The sequence below is a fragment of the Oxyura jamaicensis genome, chromosome 18 (genome assembly GCF_011077185.1).
Source record: "Oxyura jamaicensis isolate SHBP4307 breed ruddy duck chromosome 18, BPBGC_Ojam_1.0, whole genome shotgun sequence".
In the NCBI taxonomy this organism is placed as follows: Eukaryota; Metazoa; Chordata; class Aves; order Anseriformes; family Anatidae; genus Oxyura; species Oxyura jamaicensis.
Window position 1 is genome coordinate 5112789 of NC_048910.1, and position 14444 is coordinate 5127232.

The 14444-nt window shown below is 48.8% G+C and overlaps 1 protein-coding gene across 2 annotated transcripts in view; it reads left to right on the top strand.

Annotated features, from left to right (window-relative positions):
• UBE2O (ubiquitin conjugating enzyme E2 O) overlaps window positions 1-14444 on the top strand; it is a 57339-nt gene that overhangs the window by 30800 nt on the left and 12095 nt on the right. For both annotated transcript variants that reach the window (XM_035342727.1, XM_035342728.1), the window contains exons 3-10: window positions 4151-4261; window positions 5201-5298; window positions 6793-6856; window positions 8572-8715; window positions 9366-9475; window positions 10269-10419; window positions 11228-11727; window positions 14219-14373. In XM_035342727.1, the coding sequence (XP_035198618.1) occupies window positions 4151-4261; window positions 5201-5298; window positions 6793-6856; window positions 8572-8715; window positions 9366-9475; window positions 10269-10419; window positions 11228-11727; window positions 14219-14373 (1333 nt within the window). The remainder of the gene's footprint in view (window positions 1-4150; window positions 4262-5200; window positions 5299-6792; window positions 6857-8571; window positions 8716-9365; window positions 9476-10268; window positions 10420-11227; window positions 11728-14218; window positions 14374-14444) is intronic.

Consider the following 14444-nt stretch of genomic DNA (forward strand, 5'->3'; position numbering starts at 1 on the left):
GACTTTGATTTGCTTTCTTCTTGGCAAATGTGGATGTGCTTCTTTTGTTTGTGATTTCCATAGCAATTCTAAGCAGAAATTGGCTTCCCTAGCTTGCTGCACGTGTATCGGTAGCTGCATTGGTGTGTCCCAGCAGGTGCACGCTCCTTTCTTGTCTGAATGCTTAAACGGCTGCATTTACTTGAGCATTTGTCCTAGTGGCTGGTAACTTCATGTTTTATTGATGGAATGGTGAGTGCATAGCTCAGTTTTTCTCCCCTCTATTCAAAAGCATAGCAAATCTGAAGATGACTTATACTTCATCTTACCCTCAAGTGTATTTTAAATATCAGTGGTAAATGAAAAAATAAAGCCCTTCCATCCCAAAGAAAACCTTTACTCCTCGGATGTATTGCAAAAATCACCGAAGCCTTTAAAATAGAAAATTTGCCGGTGTCAGCCTGCCAGATTCAGGATGTGGGATGGTTGCCCTGCACCAGTTGGCCTGGCAAATGCACAATGTGGAACTTATTCTGTATTCACCACACTCTCCTAGGGCTTGTTTTTAACCTTGAGCGGGAAGGACTTGAAATCCCCTGTTCCTCAGGAGAAGAGAGCTGACTCAAATTCGTGCGCTTCTCGTCTAGCGTCGAGTGTGAGGAAAGAATGCTTCAGGGTCTGAAGCGTAAAATGAGATCATTTTCCCTGAATGCGGTTGGGCCCCCACAGGTCTAATCCAGATGGATGAGAAACGGTGGCAGACTTCATTTTTCCAGGTGGTATGCTAGCTTGGGGAAAAGATTTAGAAGTGGGTCTGTAATCTGTCAGACACCTGGATTTTGTTGCTTCAAAGGCTGCTGGGCACTGCTGTCCTCTCTAAAGCAAAGGGATAAGAGGGTGGCGTAATTAGAAGAGAGCATTGAGGGAATGAGTAGAAGGACAGAGGTACAAAACGGGGGAATTTGAGGCTTGTGCTTGCTGAGCTGTCTTCTCTCAGGTGGGGTCACGAAATGAGTCGTTTTGCTGTCCATACACTGCTTAAATACTGAGTATCTCCACCATGGTGTATGCTGTTGTGGGTACCAGAAGAAGCAGTAGGACATTTGGGGGAAAACTGAATTTTGGTGTGAATGGGGCTGGAATCCATCAGCCCTGCTAGCAAGCCTGCAGTCCCCACAAAGATCAGTCACCTCCCATTGCCAGTGCTGCTGGTGGGATTGAGGGGGATTTTTTATACCAAAACTGAAACGTGGGCTTGTTTCAGATGCTCCCTCCTTTATAGACAGGACGGGACGGTTGTGTTTGAGCAGGGCGGCGGGGAGCCGAGCTCTGGCCTGGAAGACGAGACGAGTTGGCGACGTCTCGCCTGGGGACCGCAGTGCTGAGCACGGCTGTAACCTCCCGGAGTGATTCAGCAGAACCTCCCCGCTGCAAGGCTGCCTCCCCTGTCGCAGCCTAATGTTTCATGTGACAGCGAAGTAAATAAACTGGTAATAACAAAGGTTCGGTGGCAGGTGAGCAAGGAGAGCTGTGATTCACCAGTCCTGTAGCTTCTAAGGCTGCTCGCAGCATTGATCCCTGCTTTCTTAGCAGTCACGTACAGCGCTCTGTTCCTGCTCAAGCATTTTAGCAACTGGAAGGGGAAGCGAGCTGAACAAACCCCGTGCTCCTGCCCACGACTAGGTAGCATCCAACTGCAGTAAACGGGAGCTGTGAGTACGAGGCACCGGCGTACTGACGTGGTACTGGTTTCGTTTGTTTGGCGCTGATGGCAAGAGGGCTTTTGCCATGGGAAACCTGGTGCTTCAGAAGTTGATATAGACAGGGTGAGGGACTCGAATCCCAGAGCAGCAGCTTCCTTCGTGCTCTGCCTAAAGGGAATCTGCACCCAGCGGGCACAGGGCCTCCGTAATCCATCCTTAGCTGGAATCATTATTTGCACAGGGACACTGCGGCATGGAGGGAGAAACTGTGCTGCCCGCTCCTTAGCACCAATTCCTGTAATTTCTCCACAGATACAGCCCCCTGTGGGGGCTCTTGCAGAGCAGACTGCTCTCCGCTCTCCTTGCCCAGGCGTTTCCTCAGCACCGTGAGGTCCCCGGGGCCAGTCGCGGGTACAGGCAGGCCTGCGGGGTGCTGCAGGGCACCTTTGGGTGCTCTCCGGGGAAAGGCAGGGTTTCGGCCCAGAGACAAGACAATCCACAGAAACCACAGGTGCTGGATTGTACCAGAGATTCTCAGAGCTGCTGATGAAGGAAAAAAATCCTGAAATACTCAGTATAGGAAAAGGGTTTTTATTATTATTATTATTTTGTTGTTCTCTGGCTACAAAGCAATCTAAAACACAAATGAACCAAACCCTAAACTGCAAAGGATGGGCCGAGGATGGATTTGAGCATATTTAAATGGCTTAAGGTGGAGGAAAGGCTGTGTAAATGGTTGTGCTTGGGCTTTCAGACCCCTTGAGCTTCAGCAGAGCAGGTGCCTCTTGCGAGCAGGCCTTGCTCGTCCTGTGGCTGGAGCCGTGCTGGCAGCAGCTGTGGTGAATCAGGCGTAGCTCTGGCAAAGCCTGCTTGGGGCTCTCCGAAGGTGAGAGATAACAGCAGGGCTCTGCTGGGCTCCTCCTGGTTCTGCTGGGCCCTTCTGGTTCTGCTGGGCTCCTCCTGGCAGGCCTCGCAGGCCACAAGCAGCGTCAGGCTTAGCCGCATCCATCGGCACCGCTCTGTCTGGGAGAGGCTTCCTCTGCTTCCCAGCCTTTGTAAAAAGAAATGGCAGAAATCTGTGGGGCAGCTGGAGGGGACGAACCCCTGCTGCCTCGAGCCCAGCTCTCCCAGCCTCCTGGCACAGCTCCGCCTGGGCAGCACGCGGGGACGCTGCTGTCCCTGTCACTGGAGCTGTGGGTACAGGGTCAATGCGGTGCGAGGAGGGGGTTTGCGGTGGGCAGGTGGAAAGGCAGACGGATAAAGGGGCTGAACAATCTGCCCAGGAATTACCCTGGACGGCGTGTATCTGCAGGGTGGCTTGCTCGAACAGCCAGGCCCCACAATGAGATGAGCACCAGCAAACTCGTGAGCTCCCCAGAGGGCTGCCGAGGGCTCTGGGTGAAAGCCTTGAATAAATATTTGATACAGTCAAAAGAACAGCGTGCTTATAAGCGAACCGAGCAAACAAATGCACTTCTCACGGGGTGTAAGCCCTTCAAGTGTTTTATGCTTGAGTCCTGTTGGAGCAGTGACCTTGATGTTTGAGATAAGGACAGCTTCAGGAGCTGCTGATGTCGGATTGCCTCGGCCAGCTTTCATAGTGGACTGTGGTCTTTAATAAATAAAAGTATGGATTGTCCCAGCTGTCAGCAGGCCAGGGCAGCTGCCGCATTTGCCAGTGTTTGGGTTAGCAGCCCTTCCTTGCAGGCCTCTGCCATATGTGTAAGCAACGTGCACACTGCGTGCTCCCTGCCAAGCAAGCCCCAGAAGGCTCTTGACAGCATGCGGTGTTTTTTGTGGGGACAGAAAAAAATAAATACAACTTTTTTTTTTTTTTTTTTTTTTTTTGGCGAAGCGATGGAGATAATGACAGCCATCTCATAATTGGACCAACTGTAAATTATCTGGCTTGAAACCTTGAAATCCGAAAGGTGCCAGATTTTTTTTTTGCATGGCAGCAAGTGAAGGCCATTTGTAAAGTCCTGCAAAATTGAGCTTTACAGGAGATGTCACAGATAGCTTTAAAGAATTGTGTTCTGGGGTTGATCTACCCTGCCTTTGTTGGTTCAGGGCAGTATCTGCACGATGGCCCTATGGAATTGCAAAGATCTGCTCGCTTGTGTAGACTAAACAGCCAGGCAGATTTGAAAGCAAATAAATTCTAATCACCTGACACAGCGTTGTCTTATTTGACCAGATACCAGAGTATCTGGGCTGTTCCATTAGCAGCCATTGCAAATTTTAACTGGGAAGAAAATGCCACAGGTCTTTAATAGTGATGTCAGCCTCGAGTTCTTCTAAGATCACGTGAAATCCCCCATCAGAGCAAGGATCTGAGCCCTGAGAGGAGGGCACTCACTGTACTCCTGAGATTTGTTTCTGCACCTCCTGTCTGTGCACAGAGCATGTACGTGTGTATGTAGGGCCTTATCTAGGTTATAACCCCTTTTTCTCTTTTGTGATTTCAGGACAGCCAGTGTGGGACTGTGATAGATGTCAACATAGAGTGTGCTGTGAAGCTGGTAGGAACCAACTGCATCCTCTACCCTGTCAACAGCAAAGACCTGCAACATATCTGGGTGAGAATGCAGCCAAGATAAACGGTGGAGCCAGATCTGTGTTGTTCAGAGGGATGCTGCTGTATTCTAAGCAGTGCATGCAAGGGAAGCAGCCATATTGTGCAAGATGCATCTGCAGCTTGGTTTTATTTTAGGCGTACTGAAAACATCCTCCCTGCAAGAAGATGCAGTAGCTCCTCTTCTCCCCATCTGTTCTGTGTTTCTGATCAGATTGCTGAGATCAAATTGACTTGGAGGGCTAGGTTGTGATTAAATTGGGTGAAAGCTTCTGTGCTGAGATTAGTGCCTGATTGGGGCAGCCCCATTGTACCGGCACAGTGCTTTCGAGCTGCAATATCATTACTGGTTAAACAGGCTATAAAAGTACCAAGAGGAGTCAAGCTGAAACTGCAGCGTATCTGGTTCTCCCACTTGAGTGGGTGGGGGGATTTTCAGATGTTAAGTGGTATAGGTTTTTATCATTCTAGTTCCTCTGAGGAAAAAAAATGATTTGGCAGTGAACAGGAGTGTCAGAACCCTTCTCATGAAATGTCCTGTGGAAAGGCAGGGGGATACAGGCTTCTCTGCCTGAGATGGAATATTAGGCTCAGTGATTAAAAAATAATTGTTATTTATTTTCAAATTAGCTGATGGCAAGTGCAAGTATGCCCCTCCTTTGCAGAGTAGCTTTTGAACAAAACGGGACACTTCACATAGCAAGTTTGATCTGAGGAAAAATCCCACAGAGTCACAACTTCTTAAATGGAGAATCCAGGCTATGTTCTGATTGTCAAGCAAACTCCTCAATGTATCTTAATTCTAGCTTACAGCGAGGCCTGCAGTTGCTGTCCTGACCCCCCTTTGGGATTGCTATCCAGTGTGTGTTGTGTGAGAATTTACTTGATGGCTCAAAGTGCAAGGGCTGACGTTTGTACTGCTTGATTTCTGTTTTCGTCATAGCCCTTCATGTATGGTGACTACATAGCCTATGACTGCTGGCTGGGCAAGGTCTATGATTTGAAGAACCAGGTCATCCTCAAGCTTTCCAATGGAGCCAGGTACTTGTTTTTGTTGAATATTCTCCCCCTTAGGTTTCACGATCCTGATCTATTTTAGAACTAGAAACAGGCTGGGCTTCCCGTTCACATACTGTTAATTTATCTGCTTGCTATATCTTCAAATGCAGAGTAAATAATGCTTCTTTTTCTGCAGTCATTGAGGTTCACTGATCACCCTCTGGAAAATGTGTTATCTGAAAGGTGTCACTTTTTTCAATACCAGCAGATCAGTTGTCCAGAACTAAAATATGCTAATACTACTGCTCTTCTGCCCTGGAAAAATGGCTGGTTGAGACAGAACATGTATTCCAAACCTTTTCTCAGTAGGAGAGCACAGGGAGGGAAGTTTCTTACCTTTAAACATCTGCAGAACTGTAGAAAACTGCAGGCTAGCGCTTTTTATTAAAGATAAAAAAGCAGCTCAGGATGGAACTTGAGCTGTTAAGGTCAGCATTGCTTTATCTTCACTGTTATTTGCAACAGCATTAGGAATGTTGTTTTTTAATGAAGATGTAATTGAAAGTCGTAACTCTAGAGGGAGATTTAACCAGGAACATTGGAACAAATATCTAATTACCTTAATTTATGGTTCTGCAAAGCTAGTAAAATGATTTGAATTTGGTTTCTTGTGCATGTCAGACAGTTACTTGTAAACTGAAACCTTCTGAACTCATTAGGTTCAGTGTTACTGAAGCCTGTCTTGTCCAACAAACTTTGTTATTGATGCAAGGGAATCAGTGGGGGGGGCAAAAGGCACATGGGTCAAACAGCTGGGAAACAACCCATCTGTCTTGTAAATTGAATGATGACAATTTTAAATACATAAATGAGTTTTAAAAAGCTTGCAGCCAGCTCTGAATCGTTCTCAGAGAAGTGAGCAATGCAAGAGCTATAACAGATCATTGGTGGATGCTTCTGTGATGTTTTTGATTTTTAGCTTTTGGTTAATCCAGACTGGAAGGCTCTTAAAAACGTGTTAAACTGGGAGTGAAAAATAGCTGCGCTCCTCTCTCTGTACTGTCTGCAGTTACTGGCGGAATTTAAAACCTTGCTTGGTTTCTGTTACCAGCTCATGCGTAGCTGTGTCAAATGAGGTAACTGTTTTCAAAATCTCTTCCTAATGAATCATTTGAAATCCCACCAGAACTTACTCTGGAAATGGAGCTATTACTGGAGCAACCATACCCAAATTGCCTTTAGTTTCCAGTGGCAGTGTGAATAACAAACGGGACGTTTGCAGCAGACAGATCTTGTCCAGTGCCCTGCGTATTACTTAATTTATTTTTTTTAACTTGCTGAATGGAGCCTTGTAATACCAGGCAGTGTTTTTTTTATAGCTTGTCCATAGCCAGCTCTGCTCTGGAGCATAAAGGCTCAGCAATATGCTGCTGGGCATATGGACAGAGTTGCTCGGGCAGCAGCTGTTAATTTGGTGCTGTTTGCTTTTGAGGTGGATGGCTCTGGAAGTGTGACTGTGCCTCTTCTGTTTTCCAGGTGTTCTATGAGTACAGAAGATGGAGCCAAGCTGTATGACGTTTGTCCTCACGTCAGTGACTCGGTGAGCTTCTGGTTCTCCTGAGAGTCCTTCTGATCAGCTTTCTGCGTAGGAGGGAGGGCGGGAGGCAAAACTGTAGTCGTTCATTAATGTTAAAAATGAAATGATGCTTCACAGCTGAAAAGCACTTAGCTAGATCTTCTCTGGAAATAAATGTAACAGGATGTAGCTTAAAGGTAATGTTAACAAGCAGGTTTTGAGGAGGTATTACAATTAGTACGTATCCAGCTGCATTCTTTGCAAGCAACTTGCATAACATGCAGTCAGATGGCTGGTGTCAAGGCAGTTCCCTGTCTGCTCATTATATCTGTACGTGCTTGAAAAGGCCCTTGCTCCATTTAATACTGTCAAATTTAATGCTTTCTTCTGGAAAAGGGCGTCTCGTTTAAAAGGTGTTCTAGATTGTCTGTTGCTGTTGTTGTCCATCGCGTTCCCTGAATGGAGGCCTGCCATCATACTGGCATTTTCCAAATCAGGTGCTGGGGAAGGTTTTGCTAGCCTGTCAGCTGAAACGTGGGGTTCCCTGTGTGATGATGGAATCTAGATTTCCTTACCTTCAAAGGCAGACAATAGCTTGCTTGTCCTCCCAGGTAGCATCAGCAGGGCCTCGCTGTATTCCCAGCAGCTTTGCTGGGAATTGACTGAGAAAATGACATAATTCTTAAAAACTAACAGTACAGTCAGCCCTTATCCTTCCCTGCCTTCAAAACAAAGATCTGAAACTTCATTTCTGTTTGCCTGTTTCTTGAAGAGTAAATGGAATGTTATTTTACTAGGATGTGCTGCTGTGGTTTCTTGTCCTGCACAGAGAAGGTGTGGTCTGTCGCTAGACATTCTCCATTTTAGTCTCTGCTTTGGGCTGTACAGCATGTTTTGTGCTTGTTAACCTTGGTAGCAGCATCCAGCTTCTAGGTACCCGGTTTTGAGATCTTTTTTGGAGTCAGGCTGCTTTTAAAGTGCGTGTAGTCTTCTAGAGGCTTGCAGTTCCACCTGAGACATGAGTTGTCTCCAGTGTTACTCGATCCTGTGCTCAGAATTGCTGTGTTGGAAACACGCCTGATTTAGATCTTGTCGCGCTGCTCTTACCCTTTCTGACAAATTACAAGACTCCATACATTTCTGCACTCTGTATTCCCTCTACTCTAAACTGCTCTGTCCACCCCCACATTCTGAATCTCTGGCTCATCAAATCACTCTGAATATCAGCGGAAAAGAGTTCTAGGGAAGTAATTGTTTTGTTTACAGTCCTGTTTTGTTTTCAAAGGGCTGTCACATTAACTAATCCACCTAAGACAGAAGGAATACTCACAAACTTAATTTGACAAGCAGAGGAGACAAGCAGGATCCCTCTGGCTGCCTGCAAGCTGCAGGTGCTCGAACTGGAGCATGGCAAAGACAGGGTGCCCCTCCGCAGGGTTGGGGCCACCTCGGCTGCCTTGTTACTGAGAACGCTTGTGTGAGATCCGTATCTCTTGTTTCTTGCAAGTACCTTTGCTTCTCCCACACTGAGTCATAATCCCGTATGAATGTGTGATAGAGTAGGTTGCTATAGAAACTGCCAGGTTGATTTCGGGAGGAGAATGAACTTTAAGAGATGGGCAACTTGCGAGACTTTTTCCTCTCTGATTAGTCTCACTGATCACGGATGAGGGAAGAGAAATGTTGGAATCTTAAAACTCAAGCCCTTTATGCTGTTTTTTCTTCCTTTTCCCCTACAGGGTCTTTTCTTTGATGATTCATATGGCTTTTATCCTGGGCAAGTCCTCATCGGGCCTTCTAAAGTCTTTTCCAGTGTGCAGTGGCTCTCGGGTGTGAAGCCCGTTCTGAGCACAAAAAGCAAGTTCAGAGTGGTGGTGGAAGAGGTAAGGATTGCCGAGCTGACACACGGCCACTTTCTGCACAGAACGGGTCCCTGGCTGCGGTTTTGGAGCAGAGTCAGCTTGCCATGGTAACCTTCCCAGAGCAAATGCGCTGGGGCTCTGTTCTTCTGCAGTGACAAATTTCTTGCTGGGGACCGACGGGACTTCTGAGCAGGGTTTGGCTTTTGCTCCCGAGGGTCCCTGCTGGCACCCCGTGAGATGATCCCGTGCCAATACACTTAAAGGCCTGTATGGCTGATGGTTAGGGGAGGGGAAGCACCTCTTCTATTGAAACTTAATGTTGCGTGCTGTCCAAAAAGGGAGAAATGTTGCTGACTCCTTGCTGAAAGAGGGAGCAGCTCCAAGTCCATTAGCATGTCTCTGTGACATTGGGCTGCTGATTTGTATGTACTACAGCTTCCTTCCAAGGCCAGATGTCTTGCTTGAAGTTTAAAAACTGTAGGAGCTCTCAGTGTTGCCCAGAGCCATGTTACAGCAGTGCTGCAGTGGTTCTGGATGCACTGAAATGCACTTTGCCATTTTAAATGACAGAAGCAGGCTTGCTGCTTGCTTGTGCTGAAACTTTCAGATCCTAGACACTGGTGTAGGAAAGCCTCCGAAAAATTAAATGTCTTTGTCTCTTTACATTGCAGGTGCAGGTGGTAGAACTAAAAGTTACTTGGATCACTAAAAGCTTTTGTCCTGGAGGTACTGACAGTGTGAGCCCTCCCCCCTCTGTGATCAGCCAGGAGAACCTGTCCAGGTGAGGGCAGTTGAAAACCTCTTTTCTGCACAAACTGGGGGTGACGTGCAGGCAGCCGATCACGCACAAAGCTGCTGTTTCCAGTTTTATTCTGCCCTGTTCTGTGCCTGTATTCCAGAGGTTCAAAAAGGTGAAGAAATAGCTTCCAAGTGTGTTGAGCAGGTCCTTGAGTTACCACTACAAGGGCAAGCATCCCGCTGTTCTCTCCAAGTGCTTTCCAGCCAACAAGTGCACGGAGGAACTTGGCGTCTAGCAACTGCTCCCTTCTTCCCCTGTCCTTCCATTTGTGCCTGAAGCAGGCTTCACCTTTTAAATGTGTGTGCGCAGCAGGCAATAAAGCGTCCTGCTTTGGCCACGAGCTGTTGCTGAAGGAGCGTCTGGTGCCCTCTGCAGGCTGCGGCTGCAGGGATGAGCTGGACAAAATTCAGGCAGAAAAGTGAGACGAGTAATAGCACAATGCAGCACAGTCCTGTCCGGAGCTCCTCGGGAGGCTGGAGGAGGGGAGCTCTCCGATGACAGCAAAAAACAATGCCAACTGCAAACGTCTCTTGGCAGCTGTTGCTGGGAGGGGGAACCAGAGGGAGAGGAGCGACTGGTGTCCCACCCAAACCCTTTGTATCCCCACCCGGTCCCTAGTGAGATTTTCCCACTCCTCCTTTATAATTGTGTGCCTGGGAAGGATTTGGTGCGGTTTTAGCTTGTGGCACCCCAGAAGAAGCCTCAGTGGCATGAGGATATGGTCGCAGTTAGGTTTTGTTACACTTGGCTCATGGCTCTCCTCCCGTCCTACCAGGGTAAAGCGTCTGGGGTGCTTTGACCATGCCCAAAGGCAGCTCGGGGAGAGGTGCCTCTACGTGTTTCCAGACAAAGTGGAGCCTGCAAAAATCACCTGTGAATGCCCAGAGAGGAACTGCGTCCTGGGTGAAGGATCGGTTGCCAAGAAGGTGAGCTGAGGGGTGGAGGGAGGGAGATGCGACTTCTCAAATCATTTCAGATTGCTGCGGCTTTTAAAGCAGAAATTTTGCTGGCAGTCATGTGGTCCGAAATGCCGCTCCTGGAGCGGTTGTTGTAAAGAGTAATGGCTTGTTGTTGCCAGCAACCAAGTCACCTTGTGCAGCAATTCCACTGCGCCGGGCGAGGCATGCAGCTAATGCCCCCAGAGAACGTGAACAGGACACTGAACACAGAGGTGTCACCTTGCAGGGGCGAAGCTGTGCTCTGAAAGCCCGGACTTGGGCGCACGTTTTCATTAACGTGACCCCAGATTGCTAATGGAGCTGAACTGTTTGGTTAAATCCTTGCTACGGTGATACAAAGAAGCCTTCCCTTCCTAGGCCAAATGAGTCAGGCTATGATTTCTACACCCTGGCTGTAGAGCAGCCGCGTTCCTAGAATAACAGGATATCAGCAGCCTGGACGGTGACCTCCCCGCACAGCTGCGTCTGTACATAGATTAACTGCTGCAGCCTGTTGTGACCTTCCATCACAAAAAGTTCAGAGCTCGCTTAAAATAGCCTGAAAGAGCCAAAGTGCCTTCCTACGGACGAGTCTGATGCTGGTGTTCGCTCCTGAGCGGTGCTGAGATGGCTGCAGTGTGCTGTCGCCAGCATGACTTGCTGGTTTGCAGAATATTTGGGTGTAGAGAAACGTGGGGAGGCCCCCCGGGTGCCGCATCCCTCTGTACCAAGTTACCTATTGCTAGGTAGTTTGTGTGTGCAAGCATGTTGTCTGACCCAGGTCTGCTTTCCGTAGGTGAGGAGGCTGCTGAAGAAGCAGATAGTGAAGATCATGTCGTGCTCCCCGGAGTCTCAGGGTACCACTGAAGCCGCTGACAAAGAGTCTGCTTCAGCCGCTGACCAGAAGGCAGAAGACGTTAAGCCTGGATCGAAGTGTGAGCTGGACGACTCTTCCAACAGCACACCGAGCGCAGGGGAGAGAAAGGAGGAGCAGCCTGAAGAAACGGGGAAAGAGAAAGGGGGAGCAGCGCGACAGCAGCAGCCTCCCTACCTGCTGAAAGATGAGGCGTCGTCTGACTACCGGCTTCAGTCCATGGAGCAAGATGCTGATGACGAGGCAGCCGATGACACCGATGATACTAGCTCTGTCACCTCTTCTGCCAGCTCTACCGCCTCCTCCCAGAGCGGCAGCGGCACCGGCCGCAAGAAGAGCATCCCCCTTTCCATCAAAAACCTGAAGCGGAAGCACAAGAAGAAGAAGACCAAGATTTCAAGAGAGTTTAAGCCAGGAGACAGGTGAGTTGGGTTTCCAAACTCAGGTTTTTGTGCCAAAATCTCCTTTATCAAAGCTCTCAGATGTTAACCACCTCCTCAGCTTGGGTGGAGGCTGGTGGTGTGCCTCGTGTTAGGACACTGCTTGGTAGTCACCAACAGCGATCGTCTTGCGATAACTGAGCAGTGACCTGTGTGAAATCAGCTTGGTCTCCGTCCAACCCGTGATGAAACTGGGGCCACGTGATTTGACACCGATGCTACTCTATTTCTGCTGTGCCTCGGGGCATCGCCGGAATATCTGTGCTGCGCTGGGCTCTGTACGCAGAGAAGGAGGCGAATAAAGATCGCACAGCTTAAACGTGACGCTAATTGGCCACCTCGCTGGCAGCTTCCGCAGGGAGGCTGAGGACAGACCACGACGGTGTGAACGGACAGCTGGTCTTCGTAGAGGGCTGCCTGCAGAGCTCAGGGAGGTCTGTGCTGGCAGGGGTTTGTACTGCAGTGCTCTCTGCTTTATCCTTACCCTGCTCTGTTGAGGTATCTGCAACCTGTGCTAGCAATATGCCTTTAATTGTTTTTTTAATGATCAAAATGCGCTTCTTGAGAGCCTCAGAAGAATTGATTTCAGTAGCTTGGCGGACTGCATGTATCTGCCCGTTTCTAGAAATAACCATCTCAGCATTTTCGCCCTTTTTCTGAACTTGAGAATGCTTAAACTGTTTTACGGTGAAGCATGGGCACCTGACAGCTGGCTAGCCTAGCTTCCTGGCTTCCCTGGGCTACTTAATTGTATAAAAACTCTGCATCAGAAGTAAAGTGATGCAGATATGTGAGAATCCTCCCAGAAAATTGACATTACCAGGATTTAAGAGATCCTGTAGTTTGAGAATGCCTTGAAATTCATTCTCATTTCGTTTAATTTAGGTTTGCCTGTATACAAGGAGAGCTGTTTCTTTACTCCTTGCAGATTTTGGAGAAACTGTGTTTGAAGGTCACAGACCTCAGCAGAGCAGTATTCCTAGAATCCTAGAATGGTTTGGGTTGGAAGGGACCTTGAAGTTCCTCTCATTCCAACCCCCCTGCCATGGGCAGGGACACCTCCCACCAGCCCGGGTTGCTCCAAGCCCCATCCAGCCTGGCCTTGGGCCCCGCCAGGGATGGGGCACCCACAGCTCCTCTGGGTGGCCTCACCACCCTCTGAGTGAAGCTTGGTACGAGTGGTCTTTGCTGCTTGAATATTCCCATGAAGGTGGTGAGGCCACCTGCAGGTGTGCTGCCAAGCGCTGCTGAGAAACGAAGCCGATGAGCTTGCTGCAGCCGCTCACCAGATCCGGTGTGTCAGCTCGGGAGCATCTCCAGCTGCAGGGTGCCAGCTCAGCGCCTGGCTTTTCCATCGTTTAGTGACCTGCTGCAGCTCCCCGGCCAGCCTGCACTCCTCTGGTTATCGCTTAATGAGGAGGCATGCTGATTTTTACTAGTGCCCAAGAGCGATGGATCGTGGAAAATGAGTTCTGAAACAGTATAAACAGCTCTGCAGACAGGACTGAACCGTGTCCCCTGGCCTTTCCCCTCTCCCATCCTCAGCTGTGCATCCCCTGCAAGACAAGGAATCCTCCCTTGGCATGTCACCCACCACGCTTGACCTCCTACAGACTTCCTTCCCTGATAAGCTCTGCAGTTGGGTGCTGGCCCTGCCAGAAATTTCAGAGCATTTCCACTTGAGAACATTTCGCTGCTGACATTCATAAAAACTGGGGTGGGCGAAAACAGCCCATTGTATCCGCTTCGTGGTTTGACTTGAAACCAACACAAATGCAGCGCTTGTGTTGTGTCTGCAAGGCCTGGGCAGCCAAATAAAGGCTGTATTTAAGATCAGCGTGGGACTGAAAAGAGAAGTCGCATGGAGCCGGGCAGAATGGAGCTGCAGGCTATCTGGACAGGCTCTTCTAAAGAACCCGCCACCACATCCATGGCTCCTGCAGCATGGAATATTCCAACTGTCATGCTTCGCAGAGGAGTACCAGCATGCAGTCTTGTGTGCTTGGGATTTGGTTTGGACCTGCAGACAAGTACATGGATATGTTTGAACAAGGAGAGCTCTCTTAAAATGTCCTTTTGCCTTACCCACATGCAGTGTGTTGCCTCTTCCTTTCTTACTTTCTTCCTTGTCTTACCTCAACCGGCCGGGGAAAGTGGGTGCTAGGAGTCGTGTGAATTTATTCCACTAGCAATAAAATAAGCTCAGCTCCCTGGAAAGTAAATCCTCACGCAGTACAGACGTGTATTTGTTGTAACATCTGCAACGTAACATGTGGTGATTGAGAACCTGTCAAAACCAAGCCTGCTGTGCACCTCCTTCTCCTGGGACCAGGCTTCCTTCCCAGCCTGCTGACTTATCCCTGTGGCGCTGCGCAGTGCCGAGGTCCATCTCGACTCCCGATGTCGGCAGCATCGAGTTCTGGTGGGTTTCTTGCATGTTCCCTCTGGTAACTGCTCGGCTTTGTGTTCCCAGGGTTGCTGTGGAAGTGGTGACCACGATGACTTCGGCTGACGTGATGTGGCAGGACGGCACCGTGGAGACCAACATTCGCTCCAACGAGCTGATCCCCGTCCATCATCTGGACAACAATGAGTTCTGCCCGGGGGATTTTGTGGTGGACAAAAGAGGTATTGAGTGTCAAAGACATGCTCTTGGGGAGCAAACATGCTCTTAATTACGAAGTATTTCTCAATCTGGA